This window comes from Arachis hypogaea, chromosome 11 (genome assembly GCF_003086295.3).
Source record: "Arachis hypogaea cultivar Tifrunner chromosome 11, arahy.Tifrunner.gnm2.J5K5, whole genome shotgun sequence".
In the NCBI taxonomy this organism is placed as follows: Eukaryota; Viridiplantae; Streptophyta; class Magnoliopsida; order Fabales; family Fabaceae; genus Arachis; species Arachis hypogaea.
Genome location: NC_092046.1, coordinates 41,865,771 through 41,879,659, shown reverse-complemented (window position 1 = coordinate 41,879,659; position 13,889 = coordinate 41,865,771). Strand labels below are relative to the sequence as shown.

The window sequence follows — 13,889 nt, the reverse complement described above, 5'->3', positions numbered from 1 at the left end:
GGAGTGTGCCCTACCACCTTCATCTGGAGCAATCATTATGAATGAGAAGCTCGGCTTCAAGCCTCACATCCAAACATAGGCAGAATACTGCCACAGCCCCTACAACAGATAGCAATACATATAATAATCACGAAATCAAACTCAGAGGCCACTCCTCATAGTGCACTTCCACTCATTCTCATTTCATCCACCATAATCATTCATTTCCAAGTCTTCAACTCATCACAACCATCATCTATTCATGACTTTCTATTCCGAACTCCCTAGTTCGTTAATTTCTCAATTCATCTACCATTCTTCTTTCGCACTACACCAAACCCATCCCCAGTACACTAGAAACATAAGCCTCCGTTCTCTAATCTTTCATAATACTCATTAACTAAAACCCTTCGCCTATTTCTCATATTCCCATACTCAAAAATTAAGGCCAAAAGCCGTAAAATGGTGTTAAAGAAGCTTACAACCTTGTTGGGAAGGTGAAATAGTTGAAAACAAAGTTTAAAATTATGAAACCGGTTGTGTGCGTCCGCACAGAGGTGTGCGTGCGCACACCCAGGAAGATTTTGAAAGTGTGCGTACACACAGGGGTATGCGTACGCACAGGTACTAAAATTTACAAGCCTGTTCACTCGCACAAGCTGTGCGAGCGCCCCCAACAGACGACCCTTCTCGACTTGTGCGTGCACACAAGGCTGTGCGTCCGCACAGGTCATAATTCTTCATTGATGTGCACGCACACAAGCTGTGCCAACGCTGCAAGCAGTAAGCCTTTTCCTGCCTGTGCATTCGCACAGGATGAGATTTGTGCAGGTTTGTGCGTGCGCACATACCAGAAATCCTGAAATTCTGCAACTCTGCAGAATTTCAGATTTTCAACACTAACTTTGAATGATCATAACTTCCTCTACAAAATTCCAATTTTCAAAAAATTTATATCGATTAAAAGGGTTTTCAAAGATCTTTAATTCTAGACAAATTTCATCAATTTTTGAAAACCGAGGCAAGAGTTATGCTTAGACAAAGTTTACCAAAAACTAACTTTTATCCAATTTCACAATTTTCACACTTTCATTGTAAAACACAACCAAAACCAAATCAACCCAATCCAAACTCCACTTTTCATCAAAATTAACCCTCTATGCCATATTACACCAAGCTTATCACATTTTCCCTGCAACTTTCCTCATCCACAACCTCATCATCAATATGTCACATATATCAACCCTCATTAACAATTTTCCAAAACTATATTACCAATTCATCAACATCAATATCATATATATAAATCAACACAATTCACTTCTCAACTTCACACATCATTCATCCTCATCATATCATTAACAATCATCAAAATTAAGCTCAATAATCATCCTTTCATCATACATCATCATACAACAACATTCACCCACTCATCAATCATTCAAATCCAAACCTATGCTATGGGTCACTAGCCTAAGTGTCCATGAATATTATATACTACATAGAGAAAACCGAAACCATACCTTGGCCGATTCCCAAAATTCCCCTAACCCACCACGAGCACCTCAAAGATCACCGCCAAGCTTTCCAACACAATACAAGCTTCTAACAATCACCAACAAGCTCCCAACTCACAACAAACAAGCTATATACACACCAAACATCATTGATCAATCTAGGGCTCAACATAAACATAATCTCACAAAGATTTCAAGAGTTCTTACCTTATCCAATAGTTTTGGAAGCCAAAACCACCAACAATCAAGTGCTAGAGTGTACCTAAAATACCCAAGACACAAGATTTCACTCAAAACCAAACCCTAAAACTCGAAATTCTCAAAGGCACGAAAACTGGGCAGGGAAACTCGAGGAACTTACCACAATGCTTAGATAAAAAGGACAGACTCGGCAAGAGATTTGTGTAACTGCTGACAGCACGCAAATCGGAGCATCGTAGCTCAAGATATCGCAGATTGAATGGAGAAGTGAATAGTACTTTTCTCTCTTCTCTTCTCCTCCTTGCAGTTGATGTGTGTGTGTTTATGGGTGAAAGGTTCATTAATGAACCCTTATATATGTTGGACTTAGGCCCAACTTGGGCCCGGTCCAATCTGTTAGCATTTTTAGCCTGTTCGGCCCAACTTTGGACCAAACCTTTAACACTAACGCCTGGTTTTCTATTTCTAATATTTTTCTAAGATTTTCGACTGTTGTTCACTTTTTCTCTCCCAGTATCAGGAAAACTTGAACCGGTTCAACTGCCGGTTTGTGGTTTTTCACGGTTTTTTTTGCAAAAAACACATTTTCTGACTTGGAAGGACCTACTGAGTCCAAAAATCATATTTAAATTCCCAAATTCTCATTCTAACTTTTCAGAATCTAATTTGGGCATTTAAATGATTTTTATTCGTAAAACGCCGGTTCTTACAGAAACCAAGATTAAAAGTAAAGGTCTAGAAACACATGAAATTCATTTTTGGAACCCACTAAACCGAAAGTAAAGGCTGCAATGAACCAATTTACCTAGTATTGTTTGGGGCATTTATAGACGGTGTAGAACTCGCCTGAGTCTGTAAGAGAAGTTCGCTACCCAGATTTACAGTCGGCGGTCTAAGCAAGATAAATAAATATTAGTAAGTGAATCCAAAAGAATTAGAAGAGGTTCTAGCAAAAGTTAGCAAAGAAAAAAAAGGAACTCGGTATAAGAAACCGAATCTTACGTCTCAGAGAAGTCATTTTGCGCCTCCGTCGAGTCAAACTGATCCGGAGCAACGTTTGCTGTTTGAGCTCCATCATTTCTTTTCTTTGATCTCTTTTCTCTTATCATCTCCAACGCTTGTCTTCTTCTTTCTATAGCGTTGTCTTTTACTTGTTTAGTTCTGAAAGTTCATAAAATAAGTATCAATGGACCTAAAATGAAATCATCAATTAAAAAAAATATGATTTGAGAAACTTACTCCTTGTCAGATTTGGTTTATTTTTTTGCCACCCTCTACGGGTGTTTTCTTTTTACTATGGTTTTTTTTTTCAATTTCTTTTTCTCTGCAACACAGACAAACACATCAAATTTATACCAGAGAAAAATATAAGCAAGAAAAAGACACTAACAATCAAGTAAACAAAAATGACAAACTCCACTGAACCGAACGCAATTAATGCGCTAAATAAAATGTGAGACACATTCAACCATCAAGAAAAACATTTCTGCATGCAAAGGGAGAAGTGAAGACGCAAATAATCAAGTGAACGAAAATTACAAAGACTATTGAACAGAAAGCAATTCATGTGTTGAACAAAATGTGATACACATTCAATCATCAAGAAAAATATTTCTGATGAAAAAGGACTCAACTGAACACTTGACAATCAAATGAATCAACTTGAGCAACTCCAGTGAACAATATGACATTTGTAATTTACTTAACAAGCATACATAAACAATTTTCAGCAAAGAAAAGCAAAACTAAACCAGAGGAATATCATACAATCATATAAATGAACATCGCCCAATACTTATTGGCTTTCAGATTTGCTTGTGCTCTCTGAATCTGTCGGTACATGCTTCCTTTTTTGCTTTGTTTTTTAACCACCTTCTATGGTTGTTTTCTTTTCTTTGTGGCAGTTTTTTCAATTTCTTCTTCTCTGCATTACTTAAGAACAAGTGCATAAGAACAATTTTAAGCAAATACAAGTAAAATGAAACCAATACGAAGATCAAACTTATTGGTTTTCAGATTCACTTTTGCTTTCTGAATCCATGGGACTACTTTCAGTTTCTCTTGTTGTTTCTAAATCTGTCTCAACGAGCTTTTGTTTTTTAACCACCCTCTGTTGTCTTGTTCTCTTTGTTGGCGGTATTTTTTCGGATTCGGATCTAGATTCAGATTGAAAAATTGTGTCTTTTTTCGAAGAAGAATCCAGATCAACAATTTTCTTTTCTTCTTTCTTCCCTTTTTCTTTCTTATCTAACTAATTTGTTTTTGTTTTTTCCTTTTTTATTTGGTTTCTATACAGAAGTCTCTAAAACTGAAACTTATTTAACGAGCAAATACACTAACAATCAGCTGAATCAAAATGAGCAACCCCATAGAACCGAACGACACTAATGTGCTGAATAAAACGCCATAAATATTTAATGATAATGAAAAACATTTCTGGATGCACAAGGTCTTAATTAAAAACACTATCAATTAAGTGAATCAAAATGAGTAACTCCACTGAACCGAACAATATTCATGTGTTGAATAAAACGTGATAATCATTTAATCATCAGAAAAATATTTTTGCATGCACAAAGACTCAATTGAACACACTAACAATCAGGTGAACCAAAATAAGCATGTCCACTGAACCGAACAAGATTCATATGGTGAATAAAGCGTGATAAATATTTAATCATCAAGAAAAATATTTCTGCATGCACAAGGATTCAAATGGACACACTAATTCAAATGGACACATTAAAATTAATTATAACCTAAAAACACAAGCTTATTTAGTTAGTAGAGTTTTTTAGAAGCATCTGAAACAAAATTTTAGGGGAAAATTTTTGTTTAATTTACCAATGTGTCAGTTGCTTCCTCCGATATCCAGTCGAGCATCATCTTCTTTGTCCAATGGGCCACCCACGGTGGCGGGGGAGCATCAAGTCCAAACGGGCGAGGGAACTTGGTTTCATGGAAGTAAATCAGCATCAAAACAAAAATACAACTGTCAACGGACTGTTTCCTTCCCTTTCTCTTGTTTTCAATTCCTCTCCTCAAGAAGCTGAGCACATGTTTTGCCCAATCCCACTCTCGGATGTTGTCCACACGAAAGATAGGCGGCATATGGATCGGGAAGGCCACGTTTACCCGTCGGCAGCAAGAAGCACTTCTGTACGAAGACGACAAAAGTCCTCCGGAATTTTTGCCAGTTCTCCTCCCCTTCAACACTCATATCCAGAACAGACTTTGTCAAATTCGCCAACGTAACATTTTTGAGGCTGTCAAATATTGCCTTGTCTTCCGAATTCAGTTTGCCGTAATCAAACTTTCAGGAAAATGATTCCCTACAATATTTTAATAACAACAAATCAGCCAAAAAGGCTCAGTTTAATTTTCTGTACCCCAATGAACCAAAATTAAAGAAAACAATGAACCAAAATTAAGCAGGAAGTGGAAAGTATATTACCGCCGTTGCTTATACCCAGCGCAGCAGCTACCTTGTGAGGCGTTATGTATATTTTTCCCTGGAGAATTTTCAGGCATCCCTGATACTCATCATAGCAATCAATCAATTCCCTCAAGAGGGCGTGAGAGACATTCATTTTTGGGACATGTGCCAGGGCACTAAATCCCATTTCTTCAATTATATCTTTCTTTTTCTGACTCATATTCTTGAACACTATTGCTATTGCCTTGATTGGCATATGCAATCATGAATTTTCTGCAAGTTTTGAAATAGAATGTGAGGATATATTTATAATATAAAATAGATATTATTTGAACGAAAGCAGATAATTATTTGTGCTTACGTTATAGCGCGGCTTCTCCTTATTTGTTACCATTGTCTTCTTGAGTTTTGCTGTAATGAAAAAATTTGGTCAATACTTCACCCAATACATCGACGAGCACAAGCATTCATATCTTAATCAAGTCAATTAAAATGTCCCAGCCCACTGAACGAACTCCCTTGATGCACTGAATAAAACATGATAAATAATGAAACAGCTAGAAAAGCATGGCTGCATGCAATCAGAATAACCCTAAACCCTGAACACACTAAATATCAAGTGAATGAAAATCACCAAGCCCACCGAACCGAACACAACTCATGTGGTGAATAAGTCATTATAAACTTTCAATCATCAAGAATAGTATTTGTCCATGCAAAAGAAGTCAGCTGAACAGAGTAACAACCAAGTTCAAATTTACATACACTATCCACTGAACTGAATAAAAATAAGAACAAATTTCATTCAAATTCCTAGTTACACTGTAAAAATGCAATCAGAATAACCCTAAACCCTAAACACACTAAATATTCAAGTGAATGAAATCACCAAGCACATCGAACCGAACAACATTCATGTGATGAATAAATCATAAAACTTTCAATTATCAAGAATAGTATTTCTCTATGCAAAAGAAGTCCATTGAACAGAGTAACAATCAAGTTCAAAGCCCTAGTTACACTATCCACTGAACTGGATGAAAATAAGAACAAATTTCATTCAAAGTCTTAGTTATGTTGTAAAAATGCAGTCAGAATACGTTAATCTACTAAACGAAGCAAATCAATCCAGTAAAATTAAAATGCAATTAGGAGAAATGCTACATTGCAAGATTTCAAATGAACAGCAGTTTTTCTCATACCTTTGTCAGTCTTTGTTGCTATTTTCGTTCGTTTTTGCTTCTTCCTTGCGAAATATTCTTGCGATTCTTCTCCAGTAGTGATTTTCGCAGAGAACGTGAGTGAAGTTTGAGTAATTTTGAGAGAGATTCGAAGAGAACGAGCAGTTTCGTGTAGTGATTTCGTGTTGAAGAAGATGTAATGTTCTTTCATAATGAAGCGCAAATGAAGCAACGAGCGGTTTGTGTCTTTGGCGCGTGGAATCACGCTTCATTAATGCACCTGAGTGAATTTGGGTTTGAGCCAACTTAAATAACTTGAATACACATTTTATATAAATGTGTAGCATAACTGATTAAATATTAACACATATTTTGTTGTCATATTTTTTAACATATCTGGACAAACAAGGCACCCATAATATTTTTTATTTTTGCAGTGCGAATAATATAAATAATATAGAAAAACATTAATATTTAATATATATATATATATATATATAATTAATTAATTAATTTATTTATTTTATTTATTAGAAAAGAAATCTAAATCTAGCAACTTTTTATCCAAAATGATATTTAATTATGGGTACTAGTAATAAATAAAAATATTGTTTTGAAATATTGGGTTGGGATATAATTAAATTAACATTGCTTTATCTGTACACAGGACGGACTTTAGGGGGGCGAGTGGAGGTCGGCCTCCAACTTTTTTTAAAAAAGATTAATAGTAATAAGTTATTAAGTACGATTTAATTTTTTTAAAAATTTATTTAGTATTTAGTTTAATATAAATAAAAATCCCGTCAAACCTAAATATTAATGATTTCTAATATCTAAAAAGTAAGTAACAATATTTAAAAAATATGAAAAGATATTATTACTAATATTTTTTAATTAAATAAAATTTTTCAATTCCCATAAAGTAGATTTTTTTTCTTCTTGTGAGCGTTCTTCTTGATTCATTTGGTATTAATTTTTTTGTTTTAACTACCACAACTGGGTAGAGTTCTTTTTCAACTATGAATATTGTGAAGAATAACTCAAAAACAAAATGAAAGATATTTTTTGTTAATTGTCTTTTAATTATATTGAAAAGAAAATTGTAGAAAAATTTGACACAAATTCTATTATCGATGAATTTTATGAAATGAGGAATCGACCACTTTATTAATAAAAAGTACATATATATTTTTTGTACTTTAAAATATATTTTCTATAAGTATATTTTTGAAATGTATTTTATATTATATAATTTTTTGTATAATTTTTTAATATTATATATGTTATTAGCCCCCTATAATACTATTTCTGGATCCGTCCCTGTCTGTACATATGCAAAGAAACTGAAGTATCCTGTAATGCAAAGAATTGTCATTACGTATTCTTTATCCTATTTTCTCTTCATAACTGCCATTGATTTATTTCCGGTTCAATAATTAACTCTTCTGAAAATTTGAACAAAGTAAATTATTCTTTGGTGGAAGAGAAGATGCTTATAACTCACAGGATTATAACATAACTTTGCATTATTTCGAAGTAATTTAAACTTAAATAATCTGGCATATTTTTAGTATCTAACTTTGATTGAAAAACACTTATTACTTCGTCAGATCATGTATATATCTAATAGTTACTTAGCTTCCTCTCTCCCAAGACTTTTAATTCCAGAGTTATTTAGATTGATAATATACCGTGCCAGCTAATTAATTAATTAATTAAATGAGAAAGAGGGATCCTTGGTGAAATCTTGAGCAATGTTATATTACTTTAATTCTGGTTGAAGATTTATATTACCTTATTCAGATTAATTGATTAAGAATTTAGAGATGAAAACATACATTACCTGAATTAAGCAGCTTTTTACAGATAACAAGAATTCAATCAACTGGATTCACATTAATTCGGGGAGTTTTTTCATCCACCAATTGACAGCCTTCACCCTAGATACAGCAACCTAATATCAAAATATTCATCTGGAAAATGATTCATGAGGGGATTCAATACTCGCTAAGTTAAAGAGTCGAATGTTCCATACGAAGTCTACCCAAGATGCTCGAGCTCACCGAAGAACCCACTGCATACAATGGTTTTCTGCGCCGACGCCACACCCATATGGAACATCTCACCATGGTCAGCAGTCTCCAGTGTTAGAAACAATATTGAGTAGTGTCCATCGTCAAGGTATATATAAGAACTAGAAAAATCAGAATAATAAAAGGATGATATTCTATAATAAATTAGAAAGTATGAGGAGCCAATATCATTAATGTACAATGTGTACAACAGGTTAAAATGAAATTAAAATCAAATTATAGTCAAATCATTAATTTTAAATATTTACTAATTTGAATTTTAAAAAAAATTAGGATTCAGTTATTTGAAAACAAAAACTACAATCATCTCTCTCTGAACCGTGAGAACTAACCAAAAACGCAGATCCTCTCTCCGTCGGTGGTACCTCCTTTTCTTCTTGTCTCGTGTTTTCTCACCGGGAGTCGTTCCGTCTGACGCTGACATCCGCACCGGTGAACACCCAGCAGCGCTGTCCCATCGTGTGGCTCGTTCTCGCAGCACCGCATCAAGTCCACTTGGAACGTCTCCGTCGCAGCCGGCATGTGCCTTCCTCTGGCCATTGACGGTGCAAGATAAAGGGGTACGTCTATCACCGCGTGGAAGTTCGGAAATGGCGTGCAATGTCGTTCAACCATCGTGTCAAGTTCCATCCTCTGTTGCTGATCACAATTCATGGAAGCCACATGAAAACGCTCCCGATCATTTCATCGCCGACAGTGAGCAATTTAATAAAGTGAGCATGGTTCGTTGAATCATTGATAATGGATGGTTATTTCCATATGATTTAGAATCGTCAGTGCAAGTGGAGTGTTTTATTTTATGTTAACTGCTTACTTAGATGGAACATAAACATTCTTCATTCAATCAAATTTGTGTTAATCAGTCATGGAATATAGATTTGACGTGGGATGAAATTAGTTCTTTTGTGGACTATCCTATATGAATGTATGAATTTAAATATCCTAAGTTGTTAAACCAGCATGAATAAGCATTAAAGTTGGTACACTGGACAACTTGCTACTTAATAAGTAATCACCCAAGATTTTGTGCATGATGCCCATAGCGCCACTTGAACCTTATTAGTGTAGTATATTGTTGAAAAATATAAAATAGAACTAACTGTATTGTTATTATTAAGAGTTTTTTTGAAAATAAAAATTAAATAGAATAGATTGCTTCCGGCATGTTTAGATTAGGCATATATGTATGAGTATACATGATAGATGACGTATGAATTAAAAAGGCAACTCTAGTAACTTTGGACTCTAAAACTAAGGAATGAAATAAGTGCATGGTAGTTGTATGTGTTGCATGTTGATACTTGTGGTATACAGTGTCCTCGTGTACATAGAATAGTAGTAGTTAAAATTCTTATATAATAGTTAAAATAAAATAAGTTATTCAATTACTATCAATAGGTGATATTCATGCATTTTTTTCCAAGTTAAAATGGGTAGGATGATGTGGTTGATTTATATTTATGTCTCTTTCTTTGTGGTGTTTAGTGAGGATTTATGTACATGACATTTACTAATAGTTTATGTAATTAGTTTTCATGATTTGATTTGTGTGTTTATTTTGTGATTATAGGCCATGCCACTGTTGGATGTTACTGAGGTTGGAAGTGAAGAGATGGATCTTGGTTACGAGGTTTGGATTATAGTTTTATTCTATATTGTCATGTTTGGTACAGTAACCATCCTATTTGTTCTTTATCTGTTGACGTGTGCATTGAATTCTCAAAAAAGTCAAAATAATCCATACTTCTAAAATCAAAGCAACTAGTTTAAATTGAATTATGATCAAAGGATAAGAGAAAACTTGTTTATAATTTACTGATTTATGCAATAGGTGGCGTGACTTCATGAGCATATGTACATTTACAGTACCTCGTGGAATCTTGAATAGGACTTAGATAATGCGTTTCATCCCTAAACAAGAACAACAAAAAGGAAACACGCCCGAGAAAAAAAATTATATTTGTCTCGCTTTTCTGTGGTGTTTAGTGAGGGTCTATGTACATGATTTTTACTAAGGGTTTCTCCAAATAGTTTTCTTGATTGGATTTGTGCGTTTATTTTGCAATTATAGGCCATGCCACTGTTGGATGTTTCTGAAGTTGGAAGTGAAGAGATGAATCTTGGTCACGAGGTTTGGACTCTAATTTGATTTTGTATAGTCATGAACCACATGTTTGATTTTACCATTAATGGCATTAATTTTTTTTTAATCTAAAACGTACGTACCAGATCACGGTTGCCTTCGGAAAGACGAAATACCAAGTGTTGGAATGTAGTTTGTGCAGTTGCAAATGGCTCATAAATTCTATGTTAGCTATGTAAAGAAAGTAGGGTTTGCAACTAAGATACAGACGACAACCTATGATAGGATCACAAAGCAACCCATCAACCAAGCTATTCACTGTAATAGGGATGGGTTTCACGAGTCTCGTGTCAAAGCGTCAACGCAGAAGAACACGATTTCAGCCGCCGGGTGCAAGGCAAGGATATATGTGAAGTTTGATAAGGAGAAGCAAGAGTGGATTTTCTTGAAGGTTGAGTTGTGGCACTCGCACCCATGTTCAGCGAGAAAGGTGATACACTACCATGAGTATAGGAAGCTGACCATGCATGCAAAGTGCATGATCAAGAATAATGATGAGGCTGGGATTCGACCAAACAAGACATTCCTAGCTTTGACAAATGAGGCTGGGGGCCCATTTGACATGGATTCTCAGAAAATGATTTAAAAAACTATATTACAGCAAGGCTCCAAACCAGCAACGTGAATGCGGATGTTAGGGAGATGATGAACTACTTCATGAGAATGAAGAACATCAATCCAAACTTCTTCTACGCGGTGAATTTGGACGAGGACTGTAAATTTCGGAGTGCAGTATAGGTGGATGCAAGGTGTAGGGCGTCATACAAATATTACGGGGACGTTGTGTCAGTTGATAGCACATACAGTACAAACAGGTATGAAGTAGTTATATTGGTATTTTTTCTTTTTTTTTTTATGTTGTTCGGTCGTGAGTGAGATTTGTTATTTGTGATTTTTTTGCGTGTAGGCATGGATTACTGTTTGCGTCGTTCGTTGGTGTTAACCACCATGGTAAGTCGACCTTCCTCGGTTGTGCTCTGCTTGGAAATGAGGAAATCCCAAGTTATGAGTGGGTTTTCAGTCAATGGGTGAAGTGCATGGGAACTGCCCCACAACGGATCATCACCGATCAATGCAGATCCATTTTTCGTGCGATCAGAAATGTGTTACCTGATACACGCCACCGGTGGTGCATTTGGCACATTATGAAGAAATTACCGCACAAGCTTGGAGGTTATTGCCGGTACAGAGAGTTGTATGATGATCTCAATGACATTGTCTGGAACTCTCAGACGGTGGAGGCTTTTGAGGATGACTGGTCTGAATTTATAGCTGAGTACAATTTACATAACAACCCATGCCTGTCAGGTTTGTTAGTGTACAATTACTTTTCGTGCTTTAATTGACAATTATTTGGTAGCTGGCTTTATCTGTTTTGTAGTAATAAGCTCATTTTAAGGTTTTTGTGATAAGAATCTATTTTTTTCTGTAGACCTCTATGATGACCGACGCATGTGGGTCCCCATATACTTCAAGGGTGAATTTTGGGCTTCCATGAGGAGCACACAAAGGAGTGAGAGCATGCACTCATTCTACGGTGGATTCTTACACAGTCGGACTAGTTTGGTCCAATTTGTTCACGAATATGACAATGTGCTTGGAATCAAGGAGCAGAGGGAATTGGAGGATAATGCAGCAGACACGAGGGGGGTTATCCCTTGTGCAACGAGCTCGCCTATGGAGAGACAATTTCAGCAGGAGTACACTACCAGCATGTTTAGGGATGTTCAAACTGAGTTTGTAAAGAAGGCTGATTGCAGAGTCTCTGTAGTTGCTGAAGAGAAGCCATCGGTATGCATGAAGGTGGAAGAGGAAAAACTAGTGAAGGATACTATTCTCTGCGTTTCATACAACGCCCAATTTGATCGTTCCACACAGAAGGTTCGATGTGAGTGCAATATCTTTGAGAGTTCAGGCGTGTTATGCTGTCACTGTCTTGCAATTTTCCATTCGTACAAAGTGTATAAAGTACCTATCTGCTATGTTCTCCCTCGTTGGAGCAAGAACATAAAGCGCAAGCATACTTATGTCAAAAGTAGTCACGACGTCAGTCGGTCAGATGAGAGTCATGTTGCATTCACGGAATTATGTGCACACTTCTACAACATTGCTTAGGAGTTTGTAAATGATGACGACGAAACAGCCTTGTTGAGCATAGCTGACCGCGCACCGTGCCAAGAAGAGGTCTGAGAGCGTGGCAGACACCCACACCAGCATTAGCTCACAGAGTTCGAACGTTGTCCGTGTGATAGCATCCAAGCCCTATCGAAGGTCACCACAAAGGGCCGGCCAAAGAGTAAGAGGCTCGGCGCTGCCCTCAAGAAGTCCTTCAAAAAATCTGCTCGAAGGAAAAATAAGAATGCCTCCCCGGTACATGTTTGTATCAATCTCGACCTTGCATGTTTTTTTGGTATAGTACTATGCAATAAGTTAATTGTTGTCATTTTTGTTGTGTTTCGCAGGTGGTTCGTCCGGAGGGATCTCAAGATATAAACTTCGGTGCTGTTGTTGGCCGGAATGATCCCCAACAAGCTGGTGGTTTCATGTCTCTGTTAAGCTCTTTCAACAAAAGTTAGAACAAGTTGGACATGGGTGTGCTTGTGTTTATTTTTATTCTCTATGTTTATAGTGTTCAGATTGGTATCCATTTATTATCAAGATTAAATGAAGAGGGTGCTCTTATGTTATAAATATATAGCTTTAAGGTTTGTAGGTAACTCTTGCAAGAGTCTATGCTTGATTAATTTTCATGAACCATTTTTCTTTGGCCAGTATGAACCACTTTACTGTATTAATTTCAATGAAATGAATGTATAACGATTATAGATGATGGTTATTCTTTAACTTACGAGTTAGGTTATTAAATTTGTACTAAATTGCTTCATGCTATACTATATAGTCATTCGGTACGTAGCTGTTCGTTTTAGATATTGACTACGTGGTTTTTTTTTTCCACATATGTGGGATGTTCATTTCTGTACGTGATCGGATATTCGCTTTTACTATGAACATGATGGTTATTCTTGGGTGCTTACTTGTGTATAATAATTGCTGGTTATGTTTTATCTGACTATCATGGTTTCAGAATGTTGTTTTACACAGTCATTTGGTACGTAGCTGGTCATTTTAAAAGGTAATTACGTTGTTATTTTTACCAAGTTACATTAGATGTTCGTTATTGTATAATTTTGGATGTTTACTTTCTCAATATTTGTGGATGGTTATTCATCAAATATTTTAGCATATACTATCTGTAGCATGCATTCCAAAGAAATCACTGGATCTTGTGTCAACACTAGTGATCATGATGTCATAACTTAACATATTCAAGTTAAATCT

The 13,889-nt window shown here is 35.8% G+C and overlaps 1 protein-coding gene across 1 annotated transcript; it reads left to right on the top strand.

Moving 5' to 3' along the window:
- The first annotated feature begins 8,997 nt into the window (after positions 1-8,997).
- On the top strand, positions 8,998-13,126 carry LOC112721290 (protein FAR1-RELATED SEQUENCE 6-like). The gene is made up of 8 exons (XM_025772361.1): positions 8,998-9,129; positions 9,978-10,037; positions 10,479-10,538; positions 10,693-10,980; positions 11,289-11,365; positions 11,458-11,858; positions 11,983-12,431; positions 13,013-13,126. The coding sequence occupies exons 1-8, from the start codon at positions 8,998-9,000 to the stop codon at positions 13,124-13,126; spliced, it is 1,581 nt and encodes a 526-aa protein (XP_025628146.1).
- The last annotated feature ends 763 nt before the right edge of the window (positions 13,127-13,889 follow it).